The sequence below is a fragment of the Bos grunniens genome, chromosome 3, assembly GCF_055505025.1.
Source record: "Bos grunniens cultivar Pamir isolate PY7600 chromosome 3, Bosgru_T2T1.0, whole genome shotgun sequence".
Taxonomy (NCBI): domain Eukaryota; kingdom Metazoa; phylum Chordata; class Mammalia; order Artiodactyla; family Bovidae; genus Bos; species Bos grunniens.
Window position 1 is genome coordinate 61,964,181 of NC_141167.1, and position 16,209 is coordinate 61,980,389.

The 16,209-nt window shown below is 37.4% G+C and overlaps 1 protein-coding gene across 2 annotated transcripts; it reads right to left on the bottom strand.

The window, feature by feature from the left end:
* Positions 1-441: 441 nt before the first annotated feature.
* Positions 442-15,979, bottom strand: CTBS (chitobiase). Of its 2 annotated transcripts, none has more exons than XM_086390795.1 (7): positions 15,257-15,979; positions 13,953-14,091; positions 13,264-13,472; positions 9,969-10,140; positions 7,616-7,713; positions 7,117-7,263; positions 442-1,889 (listed from the first exon to the last, which is right to left on the bottom strand). In XM_086390795.1, the coding sequence occupies exons 1-7, from the start codon at positions 15,431-15,433 to the stop codon at positions 1,698-1,700; spliced, it is 1,134 nt and encodes a 377-aa protein (XP_086246921.1). In that variant the 5' UTR covers positions 15,434-15,979; the 3' UTR covers positions 442-1,697. The 2 variants fall into 2 exon arrangements, with proteins under 2 accessions (XP_086246921.1, XP_086246923.1); XM_086390797.1 differs by lacking the exon at positions 442-1,889 and adding an exon at positions 6,169-7,023.
* Positions 15,980-16,209: the final 230 nt, after the last annotated feature.

Sequence of the window (16,209 nt, forward strand, 5' to 3'; positions counted from 1 at the left end):
TCGCCAGTCCAGGTTCGATACAGGATACAGAAGCTTGGGGCTGGTGCACTGGGATGACCCAGAGGGATGATATGGGGAGGGAGGTGGGAGGGGGGTTCAGGATTGGGAACACGTGTACACCCGTGGCGGATGCATGTTGATGTATGGCAAAACCAATGCAATATTGTAAAGTAAAATAATAATAATTAAATAATTTTAAAAAAAAGAAGCCCAAAAAGGAAAAATGAGAAAAACAGCATAAATAAAAAATACACAAAAAGATGACAGATAAGAGTAACAGAAACTTGTAACGGTAATAGTAACTTGTAACAGAAAAAATAGAGGTATAATTTCTGTATTTAATGAGAACATACAATTGAATTAAAAATCTATTTGATCTAAAAAAAATAAAAAATAAAAAAATGAGTCTAACTTGCATTCACAGCTATAAGAGATTAGTACTGAGAATTTAAATCTTTTAAATTTATTTTAAAAATACAAAGACAATAGTAATCAGCAAATACTATGGAAAATGATTGGTTTTACTTTGCCATAAATAATCATACAAGTAGGAAATGAATTATTCTCATAACAGAAGACTCAACCATCATTTATCCCAATTTGAAGAGGGCAGAATGCACAGGGAAGGCAGGATTTATGTAAATCCAGAGTTTAAGAGTGCAGATTTTTAATCTAAGAACTTATAGGAATTAATATAAATGCAACACAATATTCTAAATTGGCTTGAGAAAGGAAACATAGACCCTTGTACATTTCTTTGCACAAAATTTCTCTTTTAGGAAGAAAACAACAGTTAAGAAACTAATGTCTTTAGATAATCAAAACACAGATGTAGAAATTGAAAAAATTTAACTATGCAAACAAAACTAACCAGGATATACAGATGTCCATCAGTGAAGGAATATTAATAATTTGGGAGGGTAAATGACAATGAACAGAACTGGGTTCAACATCAAGTTTTTTGTAAGCATTTCAGATACAACCTCAAAAAAAATTTAGTTGGTAAATATTATATATATCTAACGTACTAATTCAAAAATTACTATTAAGTTACCTTCTTGTATTTTCTAAGTATTTTGATCTTTTATATTCATTTTTTCCCCCTTTGGAGACTTAAGTGAGTTTCATTCAAGTGACTCCAAGAACATGAGTGTTATAAGAAATCGGGAAGCAGAAAAATTATTTGCATCAATTTGATGAACCTAAAGACACAAAATTGCAGGTTTAAAATTTATTGAAACAAGTATAAAACAGATTCCCAGACTAAATTTTTAAAAATCTATCCCTAGGCAAACAATTTCCACTTCAAATTATACATATTTATAAATTGTCACTGATTTGTAAGTATATATTTTATCATTTATTATCATTTAAAATTTTAGCATAATAAAATTCTGAAAGCAATTGTTCCCAACTATAGTATTAAACTTCTTACAGGGGAATATTTGACATGGTAAGTTGACTTGCTTCTTACCTTTACCTTTATGTTGTTGTACACAGAAGATATACATAGGTATTTTTCAATTTCAAACAAAGCATTTCTTTGTTCTTTATCTGTTTTTGAGAATACTAATAACTAAAACATATAAGAACATGAAAAAAGGTCTAAATTTTTTAATCTCTTCCAGAAACTAGATAGATTTAAACAGATCATTTTTCTAAATCTTCATAGTTTAACACAAGATGTTCATCTCTGGTCACAGGTTTGGTTTTAAGGCTTTCCACATTTCTTCAGTTTGCTGTTTTGCTATAGCATCTCCAGAGTAGTCAAGGCAGTTTGCATGCCACATGCCAATGCCGAGTATGCCACGTTTTTGTACATATGATGCCTTTAGAGAAATGCTCTGAGGGTCATCATACCACACTTGATGGAAATGGCCAGCCTGATCCTGTACAAATAAATTAAAATGTAACTTGAAAATAGTCTGCACAATAAGAGGAAAAAGTGTTTCTTAAATCCAATGATTCAAATAGGGTACAATTGAAATAATAAAACTTTCAGGACATGCATAATACAGTCCATCATTCTATATGTGATACTTTCTAGATATAATTGCCTGTAGTACTTTTATAACAATAGAGATTACACAAATGAGCCTCCCAATATATCCTATTTAAAATCCTCCTCATGTCCTAAGATTCCTTCCTTGCTCTGATTTGGTGATTATCAACCAAGATGTGCTGTTCACATCTGAATCACTTGTGAGGACTTTTAAAAACAGATTCCTAGGACCCACACCACATGAAAACTATTGAATCAAAATCTTCCAGGGCTAGTGCTATAACATATATTTGTTTCTTTGTGTTATGTTTTAATGTTCCATTAGGTGATTCTGATATGTAGTCAAGATTAAGGAGAATCACTGCTTTTGCCTTCTAAAACCAACTTATACACGTTTTGTTTTGTTTTGTTTGCATTCACTTACAGTTCCTGGGAATGTACCTAGTTAGAAGCTCAACAGGTGTCTTTGTTTATGATGAAACAGTCAGATCAAAAGGTAATGGCAATGGATGAAGAAAATATCTCTTTTTCTAGGTCTTACAGAATTGAGTCTAAGAGCCTGTGGGTCTGGACCCCATGGGTGACTTAGGCACACACCTGATTAAGAACCACAAACTAGAAATTGGTCTTATGCTTACTTTCCTTAAAAGTCCTTTTCCCCACTACCACTTGCCTCTATCTAGCACTAACCGTAGTCTCTTTTAGAAGGTATATAAGCTATGGATAAAGGATAAAAGAAAGAGGAAAGGAGCAGAATTAAGCAAAAGGGTAAAGGAAGGGGGAAAGATAGGAAGTAAAAAATAGAACAATCTGCGATTTAAAATAATTTACTAATTTTTATATACATCTGGGGAACTCTTTAAAGGCAATTCTCAATGAATGTCAGTAATATTTTTATTTATGCTAGCACCATGAGAATTAGAATCATCTCATAAGATGACTGCTTTAAAGGATAGTAGTCACTTGGTAAATGAATAAGCTGTGGATATATAAGTATAGCTGATTCATTACATATAAGTGTAGCAGATTCATTACTATATCTTATATCCTATTATATAAATTGTTTAGAAAAAGGCATACATGCTCTAGTATCAATTGTGATTCGATATTAAAAGACAACTTGCAAACCTTGTCCCTAAATATAGAAAGATTTATTTTTTTAGAGGCAGGGGCAAAGACATATTGCCCCAAAGACATATCCCTTTGAATTTTGTCATCATTCTATTGGGTTGGCCAAAAAGTTCGTTTAGCTTTTTTCCATACTAGCTTACAAAATTAGGATGAAATTTCTGGCCAACCCAATAGTACTTTGAGTCTTTCTGACATATTAAAAATTTCAAATACCTCAAATAGTGAAGGATCAAAGGATGAAAAACTGGATATTTGTAAGTTTGACATATGCCTGGTTAAGGAATATATGCCTCCAAGAATATTGACTGCAACAGGAAGCTGCTATTGCTGAGACAGCTTTAGAAAGCACAATGATTCTCTTCAGTAAAAACAGAAACTTGATTTGGGTTGCTATGGAATTTTACAAAGAATGAAGGAGAACAAATTGGTTATAACTAGATGGCTGTCTGAAGTGCCATGAAATGAATAGTTTTCAAGGTTCATCAAGATGTTTCCTCAGTTCTAAAATCTTAAAGAATATGTCTTATTATGCATTAAGGAAAAAAAGGAATTACAAAAAAAACAGTACATAATAGGGTAAACTATTTATTTTAAAATATGTATTTCCAAACTATATATAATTGGTTAAATAAGCCATTTACCAAACTGATGTCCACGAAAAACTGTTCCCCTGCAAGTTTCTAAGAGTGTTGGGAAACAGGGTTCTATGTCAAACAATTAAATTACTTTATGTACTATGCTGCTGCTGCTAAGTCGCTTCAGTCACGTCCAACTCTTTGTGACCCCATAGACGGCAGTCCACCAGGCTCCCCCGTCCCTGGGATTCTCTAGGCAAGAACACTGGAGTGGGTTGCCATTTTCCTTCTCCAATGCATGAAAGTGAAAAGTGAAAGTGAAGTCGCTCAGTCGTGTCCAACTTATAGTGACCCCATGGACTATAGCCTCCCAGGCTCCTCCATCCATGGGATTTTCCAGGCAAGAGTATTGGAGTGGGTTGCCATTGCCTTCTCCGTATGTACTATAGTTAGTTCAGTTGCTCAGTCATGTCCGATTCTTTGTGACCCCATGAATCCCAGCACGCCAGGCCTCCCTGTCCAATTCCCGGAGTTCACCCAGACTCACGTCCATCGAGTCAGTGATGCCATCCAGCTATCTCATCCTCTGTCGTCCCCTTCTCCTCCTGCCCCCAATCCCTCCCAGCATCAGAGTCTTTTCCAATGAGTTTCAGATTTAGCATCATTCCTTCCAAAGAAATCCCAGGGCTGATCTCCTTCAGAATGGACTGGTTGGATCTCCTTGCAGTCCAAGGGACTCTCAAGAGTCTTCTCCAACACCACAGTTCAAAAGCATCAATTCTTCGGCGCTCAGCCTTCTTCACAGTCCAACTCTCACATCCATACATGACCACAGGAAAAACCATAGCCTTGACTAGATGAACCTTTGTTGGCAAAGTAATGTCTCTGCTTTTGAATATGCTATCTAGGTTGGTCATAACCTTCCTTCCAAGGAGTAAGCGTCTTTTAATTTCATGACTGTAGTCACCATCTGTGGTGATTTTGGAGCCCAGAAAAATAAAGTCTGACACTGTTTCCACTGTTTCCCCATCTATTTCCCATGAAGTGATGGGACCAGATGCCATGATCTTGTTTTCTGAAATTTGAGCTTTAAGCCAACTTTTTCACTCTCCACTTTCACTTTCATCCAGAGGCTTTTTAGTTCTTCTTCACTTTCTGCCATAAGGATGGTGTCATCTGCGTATCTGAGGTTATTGATATTTCTCCCAGTAATCTTGATTCCAGCTTGTGCTTCATCCAGCCCAGCATTTCTCATGATGTACTCTGCATATAAGTTAAATAAGCAGGGTGACAATATACAGCCTTGACGTACTCCTTTTCCTATTTGGAACCAGTCTGTTGTTCCATATCCAGTTCTAACTGTTGCTTCCTGACCTGCATGCAGATTTCTCAAGAGGCAGATCAGGTGGTCTGGTATTCCCATCTCTTTCAGAATTGTCCACAGTTTATTGTGATCCACACAGTCAAAGGCTTTGGCATAGTCAATAAAGCAGAAATAGATGTTTTTCTGGAACTCTCTTGCTTTTTCCATGATCCAGCAGATGTTGGCAATTTGATCTCCGGTTCCTCTGCCTTTTCTAAAACCAGCTTGAACATCAGGAAGTTCACGGTTCACATACTGCTGAAGCCTGGCTTGGAGAATTTTGAGCATTACTTTACCAGCGTGTGAGATGAGTGCAATTGTGCGGTAGTTTGAGCATTCTTTGGCATTGCCTTTCTTTGGGATTGGAATGAAAACGGACCTTTTCCAGTCCTGTGGCCACTGCTGAGTTTTCCAAATTTACATCTCAAATCCTTGAATATTATGTTATACATTATAAATTTTCAAGAGAGACTTACAGTATGTAGTGTTTTCCAGATATATTTGGCTATGGCATGTGTGTGTATTTGTGTGTGTGTGTGTGTGGTTTTTTTTAGTAAATTCTTTTAGAATTTAATTCGACCTTTAAAATTTTAAATTACACAATTTTGAAGGTTACTTTCCAATATTGGCTATATTCCTTGTGCCGTACAATATATCCTTGAGCCTATGTTATACCCAAAAATTTGTTCCTCCCACTTCCCCACCTTCTATATTGCCCTCTCCCTGCTCTTCCCACTAGTAACCACTCGAGTGTGTGTATGTGTGTATGTGTGTGTGTCTATGTATTATTAACAGTTCCCAGAACAAAATTCTATAAATACGGTTTGGTAAAGACAGGATCACAATATTCAGTTCAGTTCAGTTGTTCAGTCATGTCCGACTCTCTGCGACCCCATGAACCGTAGCACGCCAGACCTCCCTGTCCAACACCAACTCCCGGAGTCCACCCAAACCCATGTCGGTGATGCCATCCAACCATCTCATCCTTCTCCTTAAGGAGGAGAAGGATCACAATATACCCAAGTTTAATTAATAAGTTTATGCTTTAGAGTCTAGATTCTAAAGTTTAAAAAGCTCTAAACTAAAACTTTCTACATAAATGATGTACAGGCATGTACATGTACATCAATTATAATTTATTAAATATGTATATATGTAGTCATTTATATATATATGTATATATATACATATATACATATGTATATATGTAGTCTGATATCAGACTATCAGAAAAATATATATACATTCTTGCTGGAATTAACATTCATCATATCATTTTAGGGTTCCTTTAATAGTTAACATAATCTAAGGCAAATTCAAAGATGGTTTGTATTTAAAAATTTTTGAGGTGTGGAAAAGTTTTTATTATGCTAAAGGTAAACTATGGATAATATAACTTTTTTTATCCCTTCAGTATGGCAATTCCTGTTTATCAAAAACTACCTGACAGAATTATTAGTCATTTACTCTGTTTCTTCAAGTTTCTGTTTGTAATATTTTTCAGTCTCTAATTTTTAATATTGTTTATAATTTATTTAATATCACAGTTTGAACTGTGGGATAAATTTGGAATGATACAATTTTCCATTGTAAAGTGCATAATGATGCATCTTCTAGTCTCAGTCTCATTTCTTCCAATATAACAGCCTCATAAGAATCGTGAGACTGCTTTGAAAAATGGAGATTTTCAGAGCAAGTAACCTATTTTGGTCCAAAGTCCTTTCAAAAGCAACAGGCATCATTTAAAATTGTCAACTCCTAAGAAAATTGTTTGTGATATACATGTTTTTATTATATCATCTAAAATGACAAGTGGCCCATGCAGATCTATCTGTTCCACTATTAGCATAACTTGAATTGCTCACAAGGGAAGTCAAGTTCCTGATTACTCAGGTTCAAACACAAGTCTACTCATGTAAACAGCAGTCTGTATGTTGTATCCTATAAGAAAACTGATAGAAGAAAATCTTACTATCAAATATGTAATTATGAAAACATGCAATCATGAAAACTAATAAAGATTTGTAACTTGTGGATAGTCTTACTTTATAGTGATAATAAGGAGACTGCTGATTTTTATCCCACAGTCTTCCAGAAGTAGAACTATTTACTTGCTTCATAATTTTTTGATATGTCACTTGATGATGTACAGCATCTCTACAAGGGTATTTTGCAGTGGTACAAACATGATCCTATAAACGCAAAAATGTTCATGTTATAGATTATCAATTAAACAAATCTTCAGAGTCAAATCAAAAATTATAAAAAATTATTATACATGAAATATAAACTATAAGTAGATAATCTGACTATACAAATTGAAGTTAAATTTTAATATTAAATAGATATATAGAAATATTCACACACTTGCATGGGATTTAATTATTTATTTAGTCCCAAACTATATTAAAGAAGTTCTCTATAAAGTATATGTATTCTATAGAGAGAAGTTTCTAAACTCTAAATAAAGTAAAGTTTATATAGAGGAAACAAACCAAGCTCTAGAAAGAGAAAAAAATTACATAAGAAATGATTTGTTCTTACCACTGATAGATTTTGGCAGGTAAAATCATAACCATACCAGGGAATACCCATTACAAGTTTCTTAGGGTTAATTCCAATCTTGATGAAGTCATCATATCCTGATCAAATAGGAACAGAAAAATCATATTATTTTTCTCTTCATATATCTACTAATGTGTTCATACAAGCTATGTAACCACTCAGAATCCAAGTTTGTAAAAACAGGTACATTTATTCAAGACACTACAGTGTTTCTCTAATATACTATAAAAGTCATCTCTTAAAGTCTATAAATTTTGTATCACTTTCTAAGTCATTTGTTTTATAAAATATTTATTTATTTGGCTGCACTGAGTCTTCATTGGTATGCAGGATCATTAGTTGTGGCATGTTACAGAATCTTTTATTTTCGGCATGCAGCTCTTTTAGTTGCAGCATGCAAATTAATAGAAAACATTCGAAATAATCAAAATCAAACTGAAGCAAAAAATTCACAAAATTTATTTTAAGAACACTGGCACATTTCAGGAAAGCATGTTAATTGTGTCTATTAACTACTAAGGCACAGATTTGATATCCTAGATTCTAAAGCTTTAAAAAAGTTATATAAGTCAAACTTTCTGGCAGGGGTCTCAAAACTGCTTCTTGAATGCACAAGTGTTTCATATTTTATCAGTATCCTAAAGGAGATCAGTCCTGGGTGTTCATTGGAAGGACTGATGTTGAAGCTGAAACTCCAATACTTTGGCCACCTGATGCAAAGAGCTGACTCATTTGAAAAGACCCTGATGCTGGGAAGGATTGAGGGCAGGAGGAGAAGGGGACAACAGAGGATGAGATGGTTGGATGGCATCACCAACTCAATGGACATGGGTTTGGGTAGACTCCAGCAGTTGGTGATGGACAGGGAGGCCTGGCGTGCTGCGGTTCATGGGGTCGCCAAGAGTCAGACACGACTGAGACACTGAACTGAACTATACACATGAATTACAGCTACCTTATCTTACTCGGTAGCAGATAATCTATAGATAGGAAACAGAGAAAAATGAATAAATCCATGGTCCTATCAATTCCTTTCTTACCCATGCTGCAAAATACAAAGACATGTTCCAAGATTAGCTAGGATGAGTTGAGTAATTTGCCGTTTTTCTGAGTCTTTAAAGTTACCATGTACTGTTCAATATCCAAGAGAGGGATGGAGTATGCATCATTTCCCAAACATACATGATAATGAATCTTTTACTGATATACATAATTATCATATCTTTCATAAACGCAGCTTGCAAACACTGGATTAAATAATTATTTTGTATTATAACACATTTTTTCAAATTTTAAATAGGATATGCTTTTGATCAAACTAGTCTATTCAGAAAATTTGTTGTTGTTTAGTCACTAAGTAATGTCTAACTCTTTGCGACCCCACTGACTATAGCCCTCCTGGCTCCTCTGTCCATGAGATTTCCCAGGAAAGAATACTGTAGTGGGTTGCCATTTCCTTCTCCAGGGGATCTTCCTGACCCAGGGACTGAACTAGGGTCTCCTGCATTGGCAGGTGGATTCTTTAACACTGAGCCACCTGGGAAACCCATCCAGACAATTAGGACATGATAAAAAAGATAAAGTCAGGTTCTATGATTTTACCTCTATATGAAATATAAAGGGGTTTTTATTTATTATTTAATAGTTAAATCAGTGCCAACTATGCCAGAAAATCTCACTTAAGTCCAAAAGTTAACAAGCAATCTTTTATTCAATCAGTTGATGGCATACAAACCAACGCAAACTTCAGAAAGGATAATGCAAAGTCCATGTCATATGAATGACTTACCAGAAGTACTCTTAATAGGAATGTAATTGTCAATGTAGCATGGGTACTAAACATAAATGTCAAATAAGGTAAAAAACAATACTATCAATCATGTACAATAGTTACATTATAGCTACCTTTGCTATTAAATTATTTAACATTGGTTATTTCAACAAAAAAAATCTGTCAAATTCTAAATAAGCAAATATCTTCTTTGCGTAACTTTCTGAAAAGAGCTGTGACCTGAAGTTAGAACACCTGCTTGAATCCCAACCATACACTACCTAATAGCCATGCAATCATGAGATCTTAACACCCTTCATCTCATCTATAATGGAGAGTTAATTTATTACGCCTATCTGACAAGACTTTTAGAAGAAGTAATTGAAAATGTTAAAACTTTTTATAAAATTTAAAGCTCTCAAATTAAGAGGTGTTTATGTTTTAAGAAAGTGTTACAAATGGAAAACATATACAAATGACTTAGAAATACTAAAACATATCTTAATGTTTGAGGCTATAGAATTACTGTTACTGATAAATGATCACTTTGTGATTTCTTACCAGTTAGTGTCTGAATATAGGGAGAATTGGCTCCTGCAATACATTGTGAACAGGCCAGACATCGTTCGTCGTAAGACATCACAAAGAGAAAGTCACAGGCATCTGCAATTCCGGTATAGTTATAGCACCTTGCACCTACGCAGTTTGGACCCCAAGGTACATCAAAGGTTACCTGTAGAAAAACCATTTTATGTAACATGATCAAATATGCATATTACGGCAGATGTTTTGTTGATTATATATTCTCTTGCTTCATATTATCGCCCAAAAAGAACCACTTAGGTGTATGAACATAGAGTTTGACATGTATAGAATGAGAACAATTCTAAGAAATGTATTTTTTGCCTGCATGGACTGACCCAGACATGTGTTTTGGACAATATTTTGGACATATATAGATATAGATAATGGACATATATTTGGACCAGGAAATATTTGGACTTGTACAATGACCAGGAGTGGGCACACTGTAGAAGAGGAGTTTTAAACTCAAATGCCTACAGACTGGCAACTCAACTGATTAAAGAAAATTCATGTAATCACAGTAGGGTATGGTAGGGTCTATAAGCAACTAGAGAGTAAAACACATGGAAAGAATTCAAATTTTAAAATTCTTTAAAATATCGTGCAAGTTACATAGGTCATCTCTTGGCACAAGCTGACTGGACTGTGTTGGGAGTTTGAGCTCCTGATTCCTTTTATGCTACCTGGTAGGTTTAGTCCAATATTATAATTAAAGAGTAGTGGTATTTTATGGCTACTAGTATATAGTAATCAACTCAAAATGTTATACAAGCCACTTAAAAGGTTGATTTTATGGAAATATTCAAATAAAACTTGAGTGATAAATTATCTTTCATTTTGAATATGAGCCAGTCCTCGGTAAGGACAAGCCTCTTAAGATTTATTGCTTTAATTGAGTGTTATGCTGCTGCTGCTGCTGCTGCTAAGTCACATCAGTCGTGTCCGACTCTGTGCGACCCCATAGACGGCAGCCCACCAGGCTCCTCTGTCCCTGGGATTCTCCAGGCAAGAACACTGGAGTGGGTTGCCATTTCCTTCTCCAAAATTGAGTATTATATATGCCTGCAAATGTTCTGAAGCTTCATTAAAAGTTTTCTTCTTAATTAGGCTCTCAATAAATATACTGATTAATATTACAAAAAGTTGAGGTATTTTAGTTAAATTTTTACACTTTGGCCAATTTATTCTACTTAACTCTTCTTAGGACTTTCTCAAAATTCTCTCTATAACTCTCTCATTATTAACACTAAAGAAAGCTCTGTTTTGTAAGTACAGGCTTTCCCCAAATCTCTCCAGCAAAATAGGTTATAAAATGAAATTTTTACATATTGGACTTCATTTTTTCACTCTCTCCTCTTACAAAATGGAAGTATAATAAGGTGATAGAGAAAGTGACTGCCTCTAAGCAGGTAAATTTTAAATTCATTTTGCAAGTCCTTGCCTCTCTTCTGAGCAGTGAGTTTCACTGGGTTTCCTGTCATGGTTAATCTCACACTGTTTTTAGCAGGTAGTGTTAGTGTATTAGAAAAGAAATCAAAAGACTGATTCTTACGTTGGCTCTCATATAACTAGATTATTTCATTTTAAATATGTGGTCTGTTTTCCAACTATAACAGTGACAGTGTAGAAAGAATTCTTCAAGAGCCCTTCTAGTTGTTTAATTCTGTAAGGACAAATTCTATAATCCTAAATTATCATCTTTTCCCCAAAATTCATTTCTCCTTCCAGGGGCTCTTTTTTTTTTTTTTTTTCCTGCTCACCGGTTTAAGGACTTTGGGGCTTTTTCTGACTCTCTTCTCTCTCATCCTATAGCTAATCTCACATTTTCTTTTAGGTAGCTTCTCACAATTGTTCTGCCCCTTCCTTTTCTTTTATCCACTAATTCAATGAACACTTTCTGAGCATTAGGGTTATGCTGCTGCTGGTGCTAAGTTGCTTCAGTCATGTCCAACTCTGTGTGACCCCAGAGACGGAGGCCCACCAGGCTCCCCTATCCCTGGGATTCTCCAGGCAAGAACACTGGAGTGGATTGCCATTTCCTTCTCCAATGCATGAAAGTGAAAGTGAAGTTGTTCAGTCATGTCTGACTCTTAGCGATCCCATGGAGTACAGCCTACCAGGCTCCGCCGTCCATGGTTTTTCCAGGCAAGAGTACTGGAGTGGGGTGCCATTGCCTTCTCCGGTTAGGGTTATGCCATCATTCCTATTCAAACCATAAATTCTAAGTTATTGGATTACTGGGTTCCTTATAAGTCTCCTCTAGACAATTTTACGTACTACCATAAATAATCTTCCCCAGATACTTTCTACACACTTTACCCATTACATATAGAATCAAATGCATACTCTTCAGTGTGACATCCTGGATGTTCTGTGTGACAATCTGGCTCAGCTTGACAACCGTACTTCCCACCACCTTACCTAATATGAACTTGACATAGTAGCCCAAATTGTTCTACTTGCCCATGGAAATAGATACTCATACTGCCAAGTCTTTGCTCAGTCTCTTCCTCTTTGTTCTTTCACTATAGTTTAATCAGGACCAGCAAATAAGTTCCCACACATTAATTCTACCCTATTAACAAAGCAATCTAGAGAATGAAGGAAAAGTTTCTGAGGCCAAAATCTGTGAGAAGAGTACGGTGACCTGCATGCCAGGTATTTGCTATTCTTGATCTAAAGTGTACTTGTCTGGAAAATTGAATTCCACACTGACAAACCTTCCCTACTTGCATGCAGTCACAGAGATATCAATTTTTATGTTGTCTATTATTTTTCTAGTGCTTCTCAAATTCATGTTGACCAACTAGACCAGAATCACCCACCTATCACTCTTGATAAAAATACAGTTCCTAGAATTAGGGTTTGAGTCTCACTGGGCCATGGGTGCTTTGCAAAGTAATTCAGAGTCTATGGAGCAAGTGAGACACTTCTCCAGGACTATCTCTACTCTTAGGCAAAAGCTGTTTCTGTCCTGAACTGATGAAAGCAGGGCCTGGCCAACTGAGTCCTTCCTCTGCCTTTCTACTATATCTAGCCATGCTGCAAGGCAAGCAGGTAGGGCAGTTCCAGTGTTGTAGCCTTATGTGAATAAAGAACAGGTTTGGCACCTTAAAATTTTATAAAACTCTATTAGTTAAGAACCTCAAAAGTTCCAGAAAATTTTTTAGGATGTGCTGAAACTTCCTACTCAGTAAAACTGAGATTCTACCTTAATGAATTTTGAGAGGAAAAACAAAGGGTTTCAAAAAAACAGCAAATTAATTTTCACCTGTGATCCTTTAATTTCATGATGGAAAGAGTCTGTGGTTTCTTTGACTAAAGCAGTTAATGCATAATATTCAGGTGATGAATGAGCAACATCTTGTTCTATGTCTAGATTAATTCCATCCGTATATTGTGTTTTGGCCAGCTTAACTTGTTGAGCTATCCAGGATGCTCTGAAAGTAGCATTAATGATATCCTTTACAGGTACATCTCCTATGGAAGAAATAGACATCTTTTGTACATACATGCTTTCCACATTTTAATAAAATATATTTCACAAACCCATTCCAAAGAGATCCAAATATCTTTAAAACATCTCATAATTTTTGAATGCTCAGCCTCAAATTTAAGTTTTCCAAATGAAGAAATAATACATCAAAATCACAGAAAAGGTCACTGATCTCTAAATAACCATTATGAATAATTAGTAATATTCTCAGATTAAAAACAGAGATTGTGAGCTATGGCTAGCTAAGGGTCATCATGCTAATTAGGACTCAATATTTTGCCCAGATCATATGGTGGTTGACTTGATGCTTTAAAAATATCTCTACCTGAAAAATGAATTAAACAGTAAGATTAATTTTAGGATGCTAAACATATAAACATGAACATTTTTGGAAATTGAGATAGCAGATGATGCAACTAAACTTACCAATTGGCTAGACACATCTGGTTAAAGTTGTACCTTACCTTTTAACACTACTCTGGCTCCTTTTGCATGAGCATGGCACATAAGTTCTGGGTCATAATTTGAGAAAAGTACCACAGTTGTAATCTGTGACCAGTCATAATATTTCCAAGTTTTATGTCCAACATCAAATACAAAGACCTGCCAAAACAACAGGAATAAGCACCCTCACTTAAACCAGGAAGAATACCATTCTGACCACCCAAAGAAATATTAATTAATCATCGATCATACGGCAGGCACTGGTAGACACTGAGAGTACAAGAATGAATTAGATATGCTGCTGCTGCTGCTGCTAAGTCGCTTCAGTTGTGTCCGACTCTGTGCGACCCCATAGACGGCAGCCCACCAGGCTCCTCTGTCCATGGGATTCTCCAGGCAAGAACACTGGAGTGGGTTGCCATTTCCTCCTCCAATGCACAAAAGTGAAAAGTCAAAGTGAAGTTGCTCAGTAGTGTCAGACTCCTAGCGACCCCATGGACTGCAGCCTACCAGGCTCCTCCATCCATGGGATTTTCCAGGCAAGAGTACTGGAGTGGGGTGCCATTGCCTTCTCCAATTAGATATACGGGTCCCAATTAATTGGTGGCAGAGGAAATTAGCAGGGTCTGGAAAGCAGGGGAGGGTAAGCTAGGAAGAAATAGTGGCAAGTGCCTGGAGGCACAGAGAGCCCAGTGTTATGTTCGGCTGACACCTAGAATTTGGAGGAAGACAATAATGAACCAGAGAGAGGTAGTCAGGGTTAAATCATGAAAGGACTTGAAGCCCTTTTGAGAAATTATCCCGAGGGAAAGGATTTTAAGAAGAGAATATATATATTTTAGGTATGCATTTTAGAAAATTAAAGACCTATTTTTATCCCCCTTCTTGGGTGCCGGGTATAGAAAAGCAGAGTAAGGAGCACGTTCAGTCTTTCACTGGACCGCGCCGCAGTGCTGATTCTCTCAAACTCATCCTCATCCTCTTGGAAACCAATAGGTCTTGCTACTTAGGGAGTTATTTCCTTACAGGCCTGCTTGTTTGGCCAGAGTACCTCAGGAGAAACACAGCAGGCTGATGCAAGGGTCTTGGATTCAGGCCTAGGTTGGAATACTTAACTGTGAGACCTGGGAGGAGTTACTCAACCTCTCTGATCCCAAATTTCCTCAAGGAAATTCGTGAACAGAAAGGTCCTCCGCGAGCAAAGATAGTTCCGCCCCCCTACCCCCCAACACCTCTTTTTCCGGCTCCGTTCTTCTACTCAAAGTCTTTTGGGGGCCCTGTGAGAACCAGACCCGGAGGGTCAGGGGAGAGGGATGCCACTGACCTCGAAGTCGGGGCGGTGGGTGATGGGACGGCACAGCGCTGGGACCTTGCACGGGCAGTCCGCCCTTGCCCCATCGGGCAGCGCCAGCAGCAGCGGCAGCAGCAGCGGAGCGAGTCTGGGCGCCCGGCGGGGCAAGGGAACGAGGCGCCGGCTCCCTGCTAGCTGCAGCCGTGCCATACTAGCGGCTCACCAGGCAACGGTACCTTCGGGTTCCCAGCTGGGGCCTGCTTTATGGAGGGGAGAGGGGAGGCGGGGCGGGGCGGGGTGGGGAGGCTGCGGTCTCCAAGCCCTGGGGATCTGGGCTGTCGGAAGGAGGCACTGAAGTTTATGAGCCTCCGGCGCCTTGCAGACCAACTTGGGCAAACTCAGGGAGATGTTGAGCGTGAGGGACAGAGAGGCCTGGCGTGCTGCAGTCCATGGGGTCGCAAAGAGTCGGACACGACTGAGCGACTGAACAACAACAAGAGCCTCGTGAAGGAAATTAAAAAGCAAGTAGTCTGGGCAGGCTTTAGAAGCAGGAGAGGTTTCTGACTGCCTTCTAACCCTGCCTGGGCTAGGTGTTTGTCTCAAACACACGAACTCGTATCAGCCAGTCAAGGGACAGTGCTTTAGATAAGAGAGGGAGTGGATCTTGGATTTCCTCGGAGCCTCTGGAGACCTCGTCAGACCCCCTGGTATCTGGAAAATCTTATGACTTAAAAGGTGGAAAAAAAAAAAAAAAAAAAAAAACAGCATTGCAAACATTAAAGTAAAACCAGAGCTGTATTTTTTGAGTGTAAACTGATGACGATTTGAGTTTGTGACCTGGGATTATGAGCGGGAGTTCCCAAAACTACAATCTGAAGTTTCAACCGTGGGGTGGACCCATTGCCCAGGACTTTTTCCCAATTGGGACTCCAGATTGCTGTTAATAAGGGATTTCCTAGCAATGTTTAATCTGGAAGTTGGTCAGC

What these genes read in the sequence shown, in the direction of transcription:
- CTBS (XM_086390795.1), bottom strand. Translation starts at nt 15,433, where the DNA reads ATGGCACGGCTGCAGCTAGCAGGGAGCCGGCGCCTCGTTCCCTTGCCC. An exon ending in AGCCAGAGTAGTGTTAAAAG is followed by an intron (nt 13,473 to 13,952) that starts GTAAGGTACAAC and finishes TTTCTTCCATAG; the next exon opens with GAGATGTACCTGTAAAGGAT. An exon ending in CCTGCCAAAATCTATCAGTG is followed by an intron (nt 7,264 to 7,615) that starts GTAAGAACAAAT and finishes TTGCGTTTATAG; the next exon opens with GATCATGTTTGTACCACTGC.